The sequence below is a fragment of the Crinia signifera genome, chromosome 5 (assembly GCF_055691185.1).
Source record: "Crinia signifera chromosome 5, ASM5569118v1, whole genome shotgun sequence".
Classification (NCBI taxonomy): Eukaryota; Metazoa; Chordata; class Amphibia; order Anura; family Myobatrachidae; genus Crinia; species Crinia signifera.
In genome coordinates this window covers 52,545,223-52,562,629 of record NC_139221.1, presented here as the reverse complement: position 1 = coordinate 52,562,629, position 17,407 = coordinate 52,545,223, and the positions used below count along the sequence as shown (strand labels likewise).

Genomic DNA, 17,407 nt, shown 5'->3' with positions numbered 1-17,407 from the left:
ACAAAAGAAAACAAAATAATAGCAATACTCCAATCAGATAATAAAGCACAACTATACATTATAAAAATTGAGATTTTGGTACTTGTGGAGTATCACGGCTCCCAGGATGGGCATCGCACATGAAAAAATCGCATCGCATTGCATGCGATTTTTAACAGAAAAGCATCCAAATGCATTGAAATTAGTATGAAACATGTTCAATGGCCCCCAAATGGCATTTCTGAGGCTGTACCACCCCCACTATCAACGCGAACCCGAAGCGTGGCGAGCGGCGGCGGTACGCGTCCTACGACCTTTTCATACCCCCACTATCCACGTCGGTGTGGAGTTGAGAATCGAAAGTGTGGCGAGCGCAGCGAGCCACCGAGCCCGAAGTGTGGCGAGCGCAGCGAGCCCAGCGAGGGGACGAGGATACCTTCACAGGTATCTGCGTCCCCTCGCGGGCTTCACAGGTGTCCGCGTCCCCTCGCGGGGCTTGCTGCGCTTGCCACGCTTCAGGCTCGGTGTCTCGCTGCGCTCGCCAAACTTTCTATTCTCAACTCCCCGCCACGCCTCGCGGGCTCGCTGCGCTCGCCACGCTTCGGGTTCCCGTTGATAGTGGGGGTGGTACAGCCTCAAAAATGCCATTTGGGGGCCATTGAACATGTTTCATAATAATTTCAATGCATTTGGATGCTTTTCTGTTAAAAATCGCATGCGATGCGATTGCATGCGATTTTGTCAAAAAACTTTAAAATACGGCAAAAATCGCATCCCATCGCATGCCACTATATATGGCATGCGATGGCATGCGATGGGAGCCGTGATAATCCACAAGTACCGAGATTTTTTTTTTGCCAGTGTAGAACATATGCTACAATATTAAACCAACATTTGCAAAGTTATTTCAGAAATCACTATTAGAACTGTTAACCTAGACATGACATTAGTTCTAATAGGATTATTAAATCCTACTATTTACAGAAAGTGAAAGCAGAAACTACGAATGAAGTGATGGGAGATTTCCTATAATGTATCCACATACCAGCTGAGCTACGAAACTCCTTTGTCATATTTCTGGATTAGAGCCATCAGGCCTTTTAGAACATTTACTGGGTCAGAAATGTATGCTGGGTACACACCAGAACAATTTGGCCTCAATTCCCCCAATTTTGATACAATCTTGACCGATTGTATGTAAATTGTCTATGTTTTGGATCCGATCCAATGAGCATCCCCCCTGGTCGTTTGGTCATTTTGCAGATCCTACCAGCTCAGAAGATCTGCTGAAAGTCATACATGCAAATGTATGATCACACTTTGGTGGAATCCAATTGTAAGCACAGTTCTTATGTCCGCGAGTTAGCATTTACGGCAGCTTGAACTCGCACAGTTTGGTTCTTAGCCCTGTAGGGCTGCATACTAAATTGAGCAAATTGAGGGGGAGAGGGGTGTGTTTCATTGCCGCTGCAATGGCAACTCGCACCCTTCATCCACAATTGGATTCCCCCTTTGTCTACTGCAATGGGTATTTCAGCAAAATAATTGCATTGCTTGCAGCTGGTTCAAAGTACAGCTGCCAGGCTGTTAACTAGCCAGCCATGTTCCAGCCACATAGCACCCATTCTTGACTCCCGCCTCTGGCTACCTGTAGGATGGCAAATCTATTTTTACATTACTGGTTTTTAAAGCTCTATACACAGAATGGAATCCACTGTAGCATCCTTCAAGATTCTTCTGAAGTCTTCAAGTCTTTCCTGTTTATCACACATTTCATTCATTCATGTATTTTTAATTCCCCCAAAACATACAAGCCAGATTTTAGTTGTATTTTCTGTTAAGCATATTTTGTACCTTGTGTTTTTTAATACAAATATAAAACACTTTGAGCACAATTAGGAGAAAGGTGCCATATAAATAACATACTACTACTACTAATATTATTATTATCTGCACTCCTTATACTCGCAGTAACGGAAGTTATATGTTTACTATAATACTGGTAGGTTTAGGCATGTACTGTACAAAGAATGTAAGAACATTAATGATGGGACGTAGTCAGCATGGAGAGGGTTGAATTTCAACAGATGGCAACAGTAAATACATATATACACGTGTGTGTGTGTGTGTGTGTGTGTGTGTGTGTGTGTGTGTGTGTGTGTTTATTGAGTTTTTGAAGACAAACATAAAATGAGCAATGCACAAAATACCATCTAAACAAGTATAACAAAATGGTCTCAGCTAAATACAAAATGAGCTCCCAAACAATAACAAACTCACAATAAACAAAAACCGTGTAAGAAGACAAAGAGCAGACTGTATAGGGGGTGCAGATGGTAACTGAATGCTGTGATGTCCATGCTAATACACAGTATCGGCATATAGTCATGTATAGGAATGTAAGCCATGCTTTGATCCTTACTGATTCTAAATATATCTTTTTTTCTATTTTATTCCTCACTAAGCCCAGCCCTCCTGTTAAATGCTTCCTTCTGGTAGGAAATCACTTTGTTTCCACATTCCTATTCTTGGGGCACTGCTGCCGAAAACCAGATGTTTATTTACTGAAGCCAAACATGTTTATTGGGAAACCCAAACCGTAGACATATATTTGTGTTTTATTCATCTCTATCACGTTCTGTTAGTAAAATACGGGTTCCGATGAATCCATTTATGAAATCTATATTTTTTGATCTTATAAATGTTTGTGAACTGTGTTAATGCAACCATTAGCCCATACATTACTTGCATATGAGTGTCAGCTTGATGGCGTTATTTGTAGCTCTGTAATGCTGCTTTTCATTAATATACGACATGTTCAAAATAAAATGTACACTCTAAAACACTTTCTCTAGTTATTGGGCCAATACATCAGCCTTTGATGACCAAGATCAGACACATCTGAGGACTTTATCTGCTGTGAGATATTTTGTATCCTATCAATCTGATGGACGTTTCGCTCTTGTTTTATTCATGTATTGAAAGAGAATTCCACTTATACGGAGGGACTCTATTACAGGGGGTTTTCAATGCCGTGGGCGAGCGGTGACATCGAGCAGGGCTTCCTGCTCGCTGTCACCACTCACCCTGTCAGTATTCAACTCACCCCCCTCATACGCCAATTCCCCTCGCTCTGTTTTTTGAGCGAGGGGGAATTGGCGTATGCGACTCCAGAAGCAGCAAGACTCACGGCTAAATACAGCGGGTTTTCTGCATTAGCCGCGGGTCTCGCTATTTTTGGGAATTCTCAGAACGTTGAATAAGGCGAGCGGCTGGCGAGGGGGTTAAACAGCGAGGATCGCTGTTTTTCTGCAATCCTCGCCGATTAACCCTCTCGCCGGCCGCATTGACTACTACCCTATACATTTGCCTCCCTTCCTCTCCTGGTACAGTACACCTATCATAACTAGTACAGTATATGGATGTTTCCTATCCACCAATCAGTTTTCTATATCATTTCATTAATGTATGACAGCACTAATAGCGCACTATGGTATGACAGAGGGTCACTGGGACGATCATGCATTGGGTTGACCAATAAAGGTTAGCTCAACGTTGATTTTTCCCCTTTTTGTCCCTAAAAGTGTACCACATCCCCTCGCATGGCTTGCTGCCCTCGCAATGCTTCGGCCATGGCACCTTTGTTATGTTCTGCACACAATTATATTCTCCCACCATGCCCTAGTGGATGGACGGCACATGTTGGCCCCAAAAAAGGTGAAAGACGTGTCAACCTTTTGAATGTCCACCTAGTCATTGTTGAACTAATGCTAGTGTTGACCATCCATGTCAACCTTAGTCATATGGACCTGTTTCAGGTGCCGATCTAGGCCATGTCAACCTTGAGTGGTCAATCAAATGCATGTCGACCTTTAGTGTGTCAAACATATACCATGACAGTTATCTAAACTGGAGAACCGGGCATGGAAAGAAGCAGCAGTACTGCAAATATGATTACTGTAAATATTAGTTTTTTGCTCTCTTGGAAAAGTCTATTGGAAGAAAACAAATACACCCCTCCACAGTCTTCATTAGAGAAATAACCAATTTACTGTAAAAACCCCTTCAGAATAGAAGAACATTGTAAAGGTGACAGCTGAATCAGTGATTGGCTCTTACCTCCCAGCCCTCTATGTGGCTCTGCCATTCTTCCAACACTTCTAATTTCTCCATCTGCCTCTTAGCCTCATTAATGTTAGAGCACACGGCCTTCATTGCTTGCAAAGCCTCCGCCACTGAGGCATAATCACTGTGTCTCTTTGGTGTTCTTTTCAGTAACTCCTGTAGGGAGATATAATGAGATACATTAAAAGAAGATTTCAGCAGTAGGTGCGACTGCATTGACTCTTTCTGCGGAACAATATGAATGTGTGATCTTTTATTGAATGCTGCAAAATAAGAAGGTTCTCTGGTGTGAACTGCGGGGACTATCCTATATATATTTATTATGTTGTAATCAACTTTATTTAGTTTATGTGATTAAGGGGGAGATTCTCTAAGCAAAAAATGCGGTAAAAACCCCTTTATCAGGGTTTTTACCGCATTTTGGGATGCTGTAAGCATCCCCCGCCGGGTTACCGCGGCGGGGGCATCGCCAGAAAAATCTGGCGTTGCCCCATGGAAGCCAATGGGCTTCTATCGCAACCCTCCGCCGCCCCCTCCCCCCTCACCTGTGTCCGGGCAGCACAGCGCTGTGCTGCCCGGACCTGTGACCTCCTCCCTGCACTGATCCTCTTCCGGGTGCAGGGAGGAGGAGAGCCCGGCGCAGCAGCAGCAGCGCCGGGTGTGTGAGGGAGGGGGGAGTCGCAGGGACCTGCTGGGACCCGGCGACTCTCACCGCAAAGGACAGCTCTTAACGCAAGAGCTGTCCTTTGCCTTAATTATCGCATATGTTAGAACATATGCGATAATTAAATATGCGATGGGCGGCGATGGGGGGCGGAGATTCTTAGAGAATCTCCCCCTAAACCATATTTTGATGTAATATATTAGTTATGTAAATATTCATCAATATCACATTTGTTTTTATGTTTCTATTGGACAAAAGAAAGTAAAGCAATAATGGGATCTATTTATCAAAGAGGGAAAAGCCCCAAACTATACATTAAAGAGATTATCGCAAGCGATGTCTACAGTAACCATTATTGCCTATCTAATAAGTAGCGTCAGGATATGTGAAAAAAAAATGGCTGATGTTTTCTGATAAACTTTTTTTGACGTTTTTGAATATTTTTACAAAAATGATATTGATATATATATATATATATATATATATATATATATATATTATAGTGGATGGATGACTTTTGTGAGTTACTTCTATGATGGCGTTGACTGAGCAAATTGAAGCACTTGTTCCATTGATTTGCAGAATTATATTGGCATTGTAATTGGTAGCTTCTTTTCGGAGTGATGTGTTAAAACGTCCGTCTGGCAATTATAATGCATCACCTTGGTGAACTGTCACATGCACCTGCTGGGTAACCTGAAACCTGTAACCTGATGGGTGGTCTGGGAACTGTGACACTTATTTGCAGCTACCCACTAAGCAGGGATTTTTTTATTAAAATGTTCCACCTACTGTAGCAAACATTTCCCCGGTTTAAATTAGTTTTAAGTTTTTAATATAGCAGGCTATGCGGAAGGTAATTAAGAACAAAGCGGTTGCATGATCCATCCAGGATGGGTGATTTCATTGAGCCGCTGTTAAATTACTGTGTTTAAGAATTTCTAATATGCCAATGCTAAGTTCTTTTTTTTTTTAAATCACTTTTGTACAGTACATTAAACTTATGGTGTGCTGGCTACCCCTGCTTTTACTTTATCCGATGGAGGGACTATGAGGTTTGGATATTATGGGGGTAAAGAAAACAAGAGCAGAAAAATGCAAGTTTCACAGAGGAATAGGAAATATTGTGCGCACCCCCGTTTCCCTTCCCCTCAATGAATGTATTTTAACCTGTACTTAGATTGTAGCATTACCTACGGGCGCCAGTCGCCAATGGGTCCGTTGAGCCAGAAAAGCGGTGTATGAGGCGGACGGGAGATCAGCGGTGGTAACTGGAACACGCAGATCCTCTCCCCCTTCACCAGTGGCTAGTGTAGCTTCAGCTGCCTCCCAAGCAGTGAATCATCAGGTGTCAGAACGCTATTGGCACCGGGTGCTGTCACAGGCACAGTGGGATCCACCGGCAGCACACCCATCGGCCAACACCGGGTCACGGGAGTAGCCCTTAACACGCTTATCATTTAAAATGTCTGCCTTTCTTATATTGTATCCCTATCAAGAATTTACGGCATTCCTTCCCTGTTCCTTGGGCCCGATAAAAGCCCAGTTTCTAAGGGGATCAGTACCCCCACACAATACGGGCTATATACTAGGAGTCCAGTAATAAGAACCTATAGGGAAATATTACAGTGAAATTGTATTGTGAATTTATGGTAACGCCTCAACGAAAGACTTACTAAGAATATTGGGGAAGGCAATACAGTGGGGCCCCACTGTGTACTTAAGGATCTAGCATCCTTTTTATATATGTCAATATTTTGCAACATTTTATTAAGCATCTTTGACTAAAATTTTATTAAAAGTCTCCTCTAGTGCACCACACAGTGATACTCTTTTTTCTGTCTTCTTCCTATTTATATTATGGGGGTATTCAATCCCCCACTGGGGGAAATAGTGGCGGGTGCCTATTCAATGCTGTCTTTCCCAACAGCATTGAAGAGGCATCTTGGCAGAACGGACCCGACTTTAAAAGCAGTCGGGCCCGTTTTGCCGAGAACAGCCATGGAATGTTGAGCTCATGGCTGTATCTCGACGATCTCCGGCCGTTTCTTGCGGACACGCCCCCTTTTCGGTGCTCGGCAGGCGGGACATTGAATCTTGCTTGCAAAATATTCATTGAGCGGGCTGAGAACGGGCCAGGGTCATGAATGTCGGGACCTGGGATTGAATACCCTCTATATATACATATATATAAGACTGGCCCAGCAAAGTCATATGTTAAGGTCATACGTATATGTTTGGGTCGTACAGCAGCTGCACCAGCAATATTTTATTGTAAGTGGTGATTCGTTTTTTCATTGCAGAGATACGAATTGCTAAAAGTATCCCAAAAATTGGCAAACGTTGATAAAACTCTGAGAACACAAACAACAACAACAACAAATAACTGCGCACCAATAATATGTGCTTCAAGTATACATAGAAAGAGACCAAATATAAGGTCTCTTACTGGTCATTGTTGGATGCTCATGCTCTGCTTTTGTACCAAGTTATGCTCTGCATAATAACAGTCCTGTTAAAGGAAAGGAAATGATTGCATGAAAGAGATTTAAATACACTGAGGAACATGCTTCAAGCCTCCAATAACATCCCCTAGCAACCAAAGCATACTTACTCTCAAAAGAAGTGGGTACTTGCATATTCTCTGTATTGGTGCAACTAGATATCCTTCCAGCGGAACATCTGTGTTCTTCCGTCCACCGAGCAGCATGCAGTTCTGAGAGCACAAACAAAATTGGTTTTCAGGCAAATCTTGGCCGTGTTATTCTCTTTTTCCGCACAGTGATATTATTAAGTGGGCAATGTGTGCTAGCAGGATAATTACATTTTTATACAGGGTTTGCCAGTAAGACTGCAACAATTTGCTTACAAACTTTAACAGGAATTAATCTACTATCTAAACGTACAGAACATGGCCTTATTTGCCTGATATTCAAGATAAATCGCGATTCATTTAAAATGGATAATTCAGGTTATCATCACAACCTCAAGGGCCTAATTCAACGAGGATCTCAAAAGCAAAATTTTTCTCTAATCATGAGTAAAACCATGGGCCTGATTCTAGTCTGTTTGGTCCCCGGCGTATTTGCACCAGGGACCGATCTTTGCACTTTGCGTATGCGTATTTTCACATATGCGCATGTGCAGGGCTGCTGAGCGGACACCTTTGGTGACTTGCACAGTCACCAAGGAGTTGAAATGGGCAAGGGGGGGGGATCGAAGCGGGCATGGGGCCTTTTCCTAGAGACGCCCAGCGTCTATAGGCAAAAAAAAATTCTGGGCGTCCCCATGCGCAAGCAAGCGGGCAAGCGGAAGCAAGCAGGAGACTGACGTCACAGGACGTCAGTCTCTCCCTTCATTCTCAGACCGAACGGTGCATATATAGAATGCACAACAAAGAGAGTGGATTGGCTGATAGAAGCGCCAGGCAGCCTACGGTGGGTGCACCCAACCGTGGTGTCCCAACACCACAAAGATACTAGAGCAAAAAAAGGGATGTGAGTGTTCCCTCCGATGACGCCTAAAAACAAGTGGGAGAAGGAATACAACCCTGTAAATAGGGGAGCGATCCTCTTCTCCGTGTTCAGTAAACTGAATATACAATGCCAAACAAATACCGCACGTTCCTCCTGATGAAGTGGCGTCTCCTCTTCTCCAAACGGTCACACAATGTAATATTCTTACTCCCCAATGATGATTCCAATGGGAATTCCAGAATGTTATCTCCGGTGGGTACCCAAAAAGCAAAGTACAGGTATATGGTGCAATACCACTTTATTTAAAACACACACATATACAAACATGGGACATATGATAAAACAATGGCCAATTACCCAGATGGTGGAGAACTGGGGTGAGCAGCTCTCTTATGCGCTAAATGAGGAGGTGATACCCGGGATAAACCTCCAAAGTCAGGCAGGGCAACTGTTCCAAGATCCACCAAACGTCCCATCTGAAATGCACTAGGGTTGTATTCCTTCTCCCACTTGTTTTTAGGCACCATCGGAAGGAACACTCACATCCCTTTTTTTGGCACATATATATAGTCAAGACTGACTTATATTTGTGAACAGGGGAAAAATCATTAGATGGTCGGCGACGATTAAATAATTTCAGCCCGTACGCACCCTTGTGAATGGACGTTTATGCAAAACATCCATTTGCAAAGTGGTGGGGATGTTCGGACATTGGCGGGGGCGGGCATCATATGTGCAGCACATACTTTTGGAGCTGTGCGATGAGATGTGTGACAAAGCGCAGATCTCATCTCACCCAGCAATTGTACCGTGTATGGGCACCTTTAGATTTAGGTGAGTTATTTTGTTTATGTGCAGGGTAAATACTGGTTGCTTTATTTTTGCACTGCAGATTCCAAATCTAACTCTCTCTTCACAGATTACATTTGCCCAACCTGCATTGCAGCATGGATTTGCGCATTAGAGAAAAAGTTTGCTTTTGAGATCCTTACAGAATTATGCTGCATGTGTCACCATTATTATTTTAAGCAATGACCATTTGTCTTGCATTGAACCACATCGCTACAAAAAGCCCAAAAGTCAGTTGAATGTCACATTTTCCACACAAATGCAAAAAAAAAAAAAGCTGGCTTGGGTGTGGTATAACTGGGCGACGGTTGGGATCCCGACGGTCAGTGTACTGACATAGGAAGTTCGGTCGCCAGTACTCCGAAATGGGGTAAAGCACAAAAAAGTCCCTTGTGGGCTCGGTGGTTAACTACAGGTTCTTTTCTCCCTCTATGGGGAGATTAAGGGAGAATTGCCCTTTTGCTTGGGATCCCAACCATCGAACATTCGGGATTTTTACGTTGGTATAATGACCGCCATTTTATTGTTTTTGTGGGGATGAAGAGTCATAGTGGAAGCTCCTACAGTTATGAAGGAAGTGGGCTGAGTGGGTGGCAATTCAAATTGACAGTCCTGGACCTAGCATGCATTCATAATCTAACAGGAAGCTGGAAAAATGCCCATGCACAAAGCCCGGCTTTTAGGGACTGCATAGGCTGCAGCCCCTAGAAGCCAGATAAGACTGACAGAGAGGCAAGGGAGTGGCTTCCCATTGGAAGCACTTTTTACAATCTGGACTGGCAGACCCAGGAGGAGGAAACATTTCCTTCTGGTATTGGTCTGTCAGAATTGTGATTAGCAAAGAACACTTCAATGTGAAGTCTCAAATCTACATGCTCCTCATGGACTGTGGGCCAAGTGGGGAAGGGGGTGGATTTTACTGGGTAGAAGGGGGAGACGCTTAGGTAAAATCCACTATATGTTCTTCAGGAATGTGTCTCCAAATGTGTCTTCTTCAATGTGTCTCCTTCACAAGCATGTTAGCCCCACGCCCTAATTGTCTACCGAGCCCCTGGGATCATAAACGGATATTTACCCTATTAATTGTGTGTCTGCTGTGTCTCGTCTATAAGTGCTTGGGTCGCTTTCTCATAGACCTATGTAAAGCATGGGAAAGGAAATGGCACAGTTGGGGATTTCTGGTACGAAAGTCCAACATTTGATTATTCGGTTTAATGGGAAGGCAAAAGAATATGAAAAATCCAATATTTAACTCTGCACACACGGTCGCATTGTTACCCACCTGACATTATATATATAAGGTGCAGTAAATATAAATGCATATAATGTCAGATATGTGGAATGATTGTTTGGGCAAATAAGAGAGAAGGCCATCAAAAAATGTTCTGTTCCCCTTAAATGTACTGTACGCCTCTGCTCAGATCAGGTGCCCTGGGTAGTGTCACACGCCTCAATAGCTGAGTGCTGAGATATTTAATTCCCCTGTATCTGTGTTTGATCACTATACCCCACAACTAAGTCATATAGGCTCAAGGTGGCACACAACCTCAGGGGGGCTGCAGGGAATCCAGTCCTAGGCTCAGACAGAAAGGACCGGAGTTTATAAAGTATAATGTATCATAAACAAAGTTCACATTTCCCTTGGAGCAATGTAGAGGTTGAGTACTGTGTAAAAAAAAATAGAAAAGCAAATATTACAGAGTATGTTTGGGTATAAAAGTCATATTTGCTTCTTTAGTTAATTTGGTAAAACAAAGGATTGGAAAATATTTTCTAGAAACAAACAAATAGCAATAAATAAATATATGCTATAGTGCTTGACATAGGTGCCGATTCTGTGGGTACTCAAGGGCCCGAGCACCCACGGAAATTGATGAGCACCCACGGGCCCGGGTCCCGCTGCTGGGCTGCCATATTAACTTGCTAATTTGCGGCTGCAGCACCCACATTGCCGGACCCGCCACTTGGGAAACAGTATGCCAGGAAGAGTGTATTCTGTCTGCGGAGTACCTGCACTGTGGGGGCATTTATGTACCTGCACTGTGGGGGCATTTATGTATGTGGAACACTGTTGCCGTAATTCGAATATTGGAGACAACTGTGCTCCATAATATAAATTGGTATTATTTTGTGGCCACACCCCTTCCCCATGAAGCCACTCCTCTATATTTTTGGCTTGAGCACCCACCAGCAAAAACATAAATTGGCACCTGTGGTGCCTGACTCATTTACATGTGCAGTTCCCTATGCAGAGGACTTGCAAAAATAGGCTAATGACCCAGACACTGTCTTGTGTAAAGATGCCCGCTGCCGGTGACTCACCTCCGCCAATTACGGAAACATAAGTTGCAACGGACCTCTGAAGCAACAATGCTGCCGACCGTGCCCTATGAGCGCTTTAAGTGCAAAATATATTCACCTAGACATAGGAGGCCTCCATAAATCAAGAAACCATATTCAGGGATAAAAAATTCTTACCAGCAGAAATGTTCTCACTGTTCTAATCTTGTTCAGTTCAAGCAAAAGTTTTTGAGCCTTTTCATGGTTACTGCAGTACTCATCATATATGGCAAAGCGCTCTTTCTACAATTGAAAAGACAAAATGATGGATTAAATAATAGTAGCGATAGAACAACAATGCTGGAGGAAGACACAATGTTCCATTCATAATTAGCATTCGCCACCACAGCCCCGTGACATAAAGGGGGTATGCACAAGCACGAGCGTGTACATGCCCTCTAGGAAAAATAATCACTCACTGAGTGCGCCAATGGAGGTGGATGTAGGGATGAACATCAATAGTGGTTTATCATTAATTGGTCAGCATCAATAGGAAACTGATATGTTTTTATCCATCGATTTACACCACTGCTTTTTGACAGGTCAGGCAGCAAACCAATCAGGGGAGAGGGTGGGGCTAAAGATTTTCAAAACAGATTCTCCTTCGCTTTTTATTAACAAAGGTCTTCTAGTGTCCTGCGTCTGTTGCAGCTAGGGTTGCCGGATCATCCCTTTACTAAACCCACATATGAATTACAAAGGTTATTGAATGCTCATTGAAGGCTGGACATTCCCTTGGGCGAGACTATCCGCCGCCGCCCCACGCCCCCCGGCCACAGCCTTGGGTGGGTGCACCCTCGAACAGCCTGTTCGCCGTGGCTGCATGAACACGGCTGAGCATACACCAAACATCGGTCCCCATGAGAATGAACGCCTTCTGCGAACGGACCTAGAATAAGGTCCATTGTTACAATAACCAGGATATGAAACAAAAGCTGGAACTTACGAATTGAAGAAAGCAGATTCCCACTTCTTGATACGCATTAGGTTCTGGATGAAGAGACTGCTCAATCAGGGCTAGAAAGTCTCTGTGTACCACGAGAATGTCCTCAATGTTGGAGAATAGCATCTAGACAGATCACATTGTTATACACTCTGTAAATTAAGCACTGTTCAGACAGTCGCTGGAGAACTAAGTACATCACATTTATGTAAAGAAAATGGAATTCTATTCATACGCACACTCTGTAACATTGCAGAAGATACCTGAATAGACCAATTGGAAAATACTGAAATGTGTTAGGCCTGAAAATCGTTATCTGGTAGGTTAGTAATTGACTTCAGACCATAGCCACACATGAATCCCATTGTAGTAATTGTGGTAATAGTCTGACCATAGTAATATGACTCAGCAATACCACAAATGATACAGCCATATGCTAGTTTGGCAACCTAAAAGTGTGGTGCAGACTTCAGTCACCAAGGAAGGGCATTGTAGTTTGATTAGCATAAAGTAGCAGACACAACTGCAGGAAAAGACACAAGGGTGGCTGCAGCCAGCGGAGGATTGGTAGTACAGGTTGAGTATCCCTTATCCGAAATGCTTGGGACCACGAGCATTCAGGATAAGGGATTTTTACGGTTTTTGGAATATTTTTTTTTTACATACTTTTACCTGTCCCCTGGGGGGTCTCCGATGGTCCCTCGGCATCCATGGAGTCCTCCGGTGTCCATGGCAGGCCTTCAGCTTCATCTCCGGCGTCTCCAGCGGTCCCAGGAGTGCATTGCGCGAGTTCTCATGCGTGCCGGTGACGTCACCGGCATGCCTGGGAACTCGCACAGTGCACTCCTGGGACCGCTGGAGATGCCAGAGATGAAGCTGAAGGCCTGCCGTGGACGCCGGGGGACCCCATGGATGGGGGGGGGGGGGGGGGGGGAATTCAAACTATTCCAAAAGAAAAAAGTTTTTTGGAATAATTCGGATAACGGATATCCGGATACGGGATACTCAACCTGTAGAAGGTATAAGGAAGATTGCCAGTGGGCCAAAACCCCTGTGGCTGGAATGGGGTAGAACAGACAGATAGGCTGAGTGTGTTAGCTGGTAGAGGGTGGCATGCTGGTGTGGGTGTGCTATGGGGTAGAAGGTGTCAGGTTGGCAATGTGGGCATGTACATTTTGGAAATGTATCCAGGGCAACTTTAAATGACCAATCTGCCCATGATACTAGGAAATTAACATAAAAGAACCAGGCACAACTGCAGGAAAGGGCCAAACTCAGAATCAGGCCCTATGAGGAGGAATTCCATCTCTACAACAGACCCCTCCCCTCTAACAGATCCCATCTCCATGAGGGCTGCTGCAACTATCCCAATCTGCTCCTGGTTGCAAATGTGTCCTATGAAGAATTAGGCCCTATGGCTAGGAATCCTGCCCCCGCAACGCCCCCCCCCCCCCCCAACAGGCCCTACCTCCATGAGAGCCGCTTCCAGAAATTTTCCAGGCTGGTTCTCCATCCCAATCCGCCACTCTACATATTGGTACAATTAGAATCAACTGGATAATGATACGCATTTCAGATTGAGAACACTTAGTAGCGCTATCAGCGTACATGTGCTGTAAAACTGCCGCTCTGCCAGGTAGTTTATATACAAGGGCTTATTGTAGAGTTTACCCTTACTTTTAAAGCAGCAATTTAAAAGGAAAAACCAGGTTGGCTTTGGTGGTTGATTACCACTTAAACCTCTATCTCGTAGCCTCTTACTTATGGCACACATTCTGCCATGTAAACATGATATGATATAATATATCTCACCTAGTGGTTTAAAAACTTTAGTTTGGGAAAACAGATTCAATAAAGACAACTTTCATAATGGAACCAAAAGACATAAAGGGTGAACTGTAATAGGGGGAGAAAATCAGACAGTGAGAGATTTGGTAAGAAATCTCCAGTTTTTTTCAAACCAAGGGTTAACTAAACTACGTTAAAACCAATATCAAGGGTTTTAACATAGTACAGGAGGGACATTTTCTTCAAAGAAAAAGAAGTAATAGAACACGAGGACATGCACTGACACTGGAGGGAGGTAGGTTCAGGGGAAATGTTAGAAAGAATTACTTCACAGAAAGGGTAGTGGATAAGTGGAATAGCCTCCCATCAGAGGTGGTAGAGGCTAAGACAGTAGAACAATTTAAACATGCTTGGGATAGGCATATGAATATCCTTACAAAGAAATAAGGATTAAAAAGGGCTGAGATTACCTGAAGGGTAAAAAAAGGGGCAGACTAGATGGGCCAAATGGTTCTTATCTGCCGTCAAATTCTATGTTTCTATGTAACCAGTTTGATTTTGCAGTGTAAATGATTGCCGCTTTAAAAAACAAACTGGAGATTTCTTACCAAATCTCTCACTTTGTGATTCTCTCACCCTATTACATTTCACCCAAGATGTACAGGTCACATGATGTTATGTTTCTTAGTGCTTGGGCTTTACTAGTATAAAGCCAGTTGGTCCTTTTGTGGATTTCCCACTCGCCTCTGTTGAAGAGATAAAGATGACAGCGAGCGCGGTTTCTGTTTATCCATAGCTGGTGTGATATTATGGCAAACTAAGATCACTCTTCTGTTCAAAATACTGTATTAATTTTCCACGCATTTGTTTTTCCCAATGAACTGCAGTCAGTTAAATCCCCTGCGGCTATTTGCCAGTGATCTGCGGACACACACAGGGCAGCATACTCTTTTGTACATTTGCATTCTTTGTATGAGAATGCGCCTGAGAGAAATTACCTCAGTATCCTCATTTCTCTGCCCAGAGCACAGAATACGGCATGAAACTGTAATATGTCTGTGCCGGATGTATAGCAATGTAGAGGCAGCATCACAATCAGATAAAAAGATTAATGCATGTGGAGCACAAATTTATTCTGTACTAAGTTGAAAAATGTTTGCACAATACATTACGTGCGGAGGGAGGAGGCGCCGCGATGAATACCGAGCGATAAAACGATTCCTTAGAAACAAACATCTACTTCTGTTTGGCTGAGAGACTGCAATAGCTGTGTTCCTGACAAATATTCAAGTTCACGTGCAGTCAGTACTGCAAACAGTAAACTCGGTACTTATGTACTAACTGGGCTGCCGATTTTAAAACCGGGTCCATCGCATCGCATCCGACCATATCGCATGCGAGGCGATGCGATGGACCCGATTTTTCCATAGGATTCAATGTTAAAATGGACTGAGTCCATTTTAACATGGAATTCAATGGGAAAAAGGGGTCCTTTTCATACCCCTACTATCCAAGTGGGCATGGAGTTGGATATAAACCTGTGGCGAGTGTAGCGAGCCACCGAGTCCGAAGCGTGGCGAGCGTAGCGAGCCCCGCGAGGGGACACAGAATACCGTCCCCTCGCGGGGCTCGCTTCGCTCGCCACGCTTCGGGCTCGGTGGCTCGCTGCGCTCGCCACAGGTTTATATCCAACTCCATGCCCACTTGGATAGTAGGGGTATGAAAAGGACCCCTTTTTCCCATTGAATTCCATGTTAAAATGGACTCAGTCCATTTTAACATTGAATCCTATGGAAAAATCGGGTCATCGCATCGCATCGCATGAGATATGGTCGTATGCGATGCGATGCGATATCGCATCGCATCTGATTGTATGGCTTAAGTTAAGGCATACAATAAAAAAATCGGCAGCCCAGATAATACATAAGTACCGTAAACTCTTATTTCTTTAAATCATGGGTAAGCAAAGGCTGGCAGCAGGGAATGCTGGGAATACTAGAGTAGCTGTGCATTAGCAGAAGATAAACCATGGCCATTATTCTGGTTCACTCGCAAAAGCAAATTCCTTCTCAATCGGCAAAACTATGTGCACTGCAGGTGGAACAGATGTAACTTCTGCAGAGAGAATTAGATTTGGGTGATGGCTTTACTTCAAAGTGAGATCTATATTGCAGTGTAAAAATAAAGCAGTCAGTATTTTCCCTGCACAGAAACAAAATAACTCACCCAAATCTAACTCTCTCTGCACATGTTACATATGCTAACCTGTAGTGGGCATGGTTTTGTCCATTTGAGAAGGAATTTGCCTTTGCGAGTGAACCAGAATAAGGGCCCATTTGTACAATCCTGCATTAGGCCACTGAGGTATGATAATTGTCTGTCATTAAACGGTTTTGTTTTATCACTGTTGTTTCCAACTGTAAAGCACAATGGAACTTTCTGCACTTTGTAATAAACCGTTAATAAATAAATAATAGCTGTATAAAAATCCAGCTTCTCTAAAACGTAGTAGGAGTGCATATATTAGGACCATCTGGGATTATGGAGATGTCAATAGGTGGGACATTCCCAAGTGCCACTCATTGGACCTGATTCAGTGACACTTGCTAGGCAAGCAAGTGGCCAATGTTATTTCTTCTGTGCATGCATCACAATGCATCCTGATTTGAGGCCAAATTCAGACCCGATTGCAGGACAAAATTGTTCTCAAAATGGGTAAAACCATGTGCACTGCAGGTAGGGCAAATGTAATTGCCCTACCTGCAGTGCACTGAGTGAGCTATTTTGTATCTGTGCAGGGTATATACTGGCTGCTTTATTTTTAACACTGCAATGTAGATTTCAGTTTGAAAAAAACCCACCCAAATCTAACACTCTGCACAAGTTACATCTGCCCCACCTGCAGTGCAGCATGGTTTTGCCCATTTTGAGAACAAACTTGCCCTGCAATCAGGTTTGAATTAGGCCCTTAGTCCGAGCAGAGTTGATAGATGCTCAGTAGCAGAATGTAAGGGGCAATCATGAATCGTGATTTGGAGATAGCAAAGGGGTGGCCAAAAAAGACACACGGAGATGTCATGCCTTATGGGAGAGGTGCAGATGTGTCGCTAAAAGCGGTTGGATGCAAATTTGCGGAACCGCTCACATAGGAGACCATTCTCTTATGGAGAAACAATGGTGCATTTACTGACCAACCAAGCAGTATTTCACTGGGTGTCCTGGAGCATGTGGAAGCACATGTAC

The 17,407-nt window shown here is 43.7% G+C and overlaps 1 protein-coding gene across 1 annotated transcript in view; it reads right to left on the bottom strand.

Annotated features, from left to right (window-relative positions):
- Nucleotides 1–17,407, bottom strand: part of PREX2 (phosphatidylinositol-3,4,5-trisphosphate dependent Rac exchange factor 2) — a 284,012-nt gene that overhangs the window by 198,911 nt on the left and 67,694 nt on the right. Inside the window, exons 3-6 of the mRNA XM_083187220.1 lie at nt 12,380–12,502; nt 11,572–11,676; nt 7,383–7,484; nt 4,099–4,260 (exon numbers count right to left, since the gene is read on the bottom strand). Coding sequence (XP_083043346.1) covers nt 4,099–4,260; nt 7,383–7,484; nt 11,572–11,676; nt 12,380–12,502 — 492 coding nt within the window. The remainder of the gene's footprint in view (nt 1–4,098; nt 4,261–7,382; nt 7,485–11,571; nt 11,677–12,379; nt 12,503–17,407) is intronic.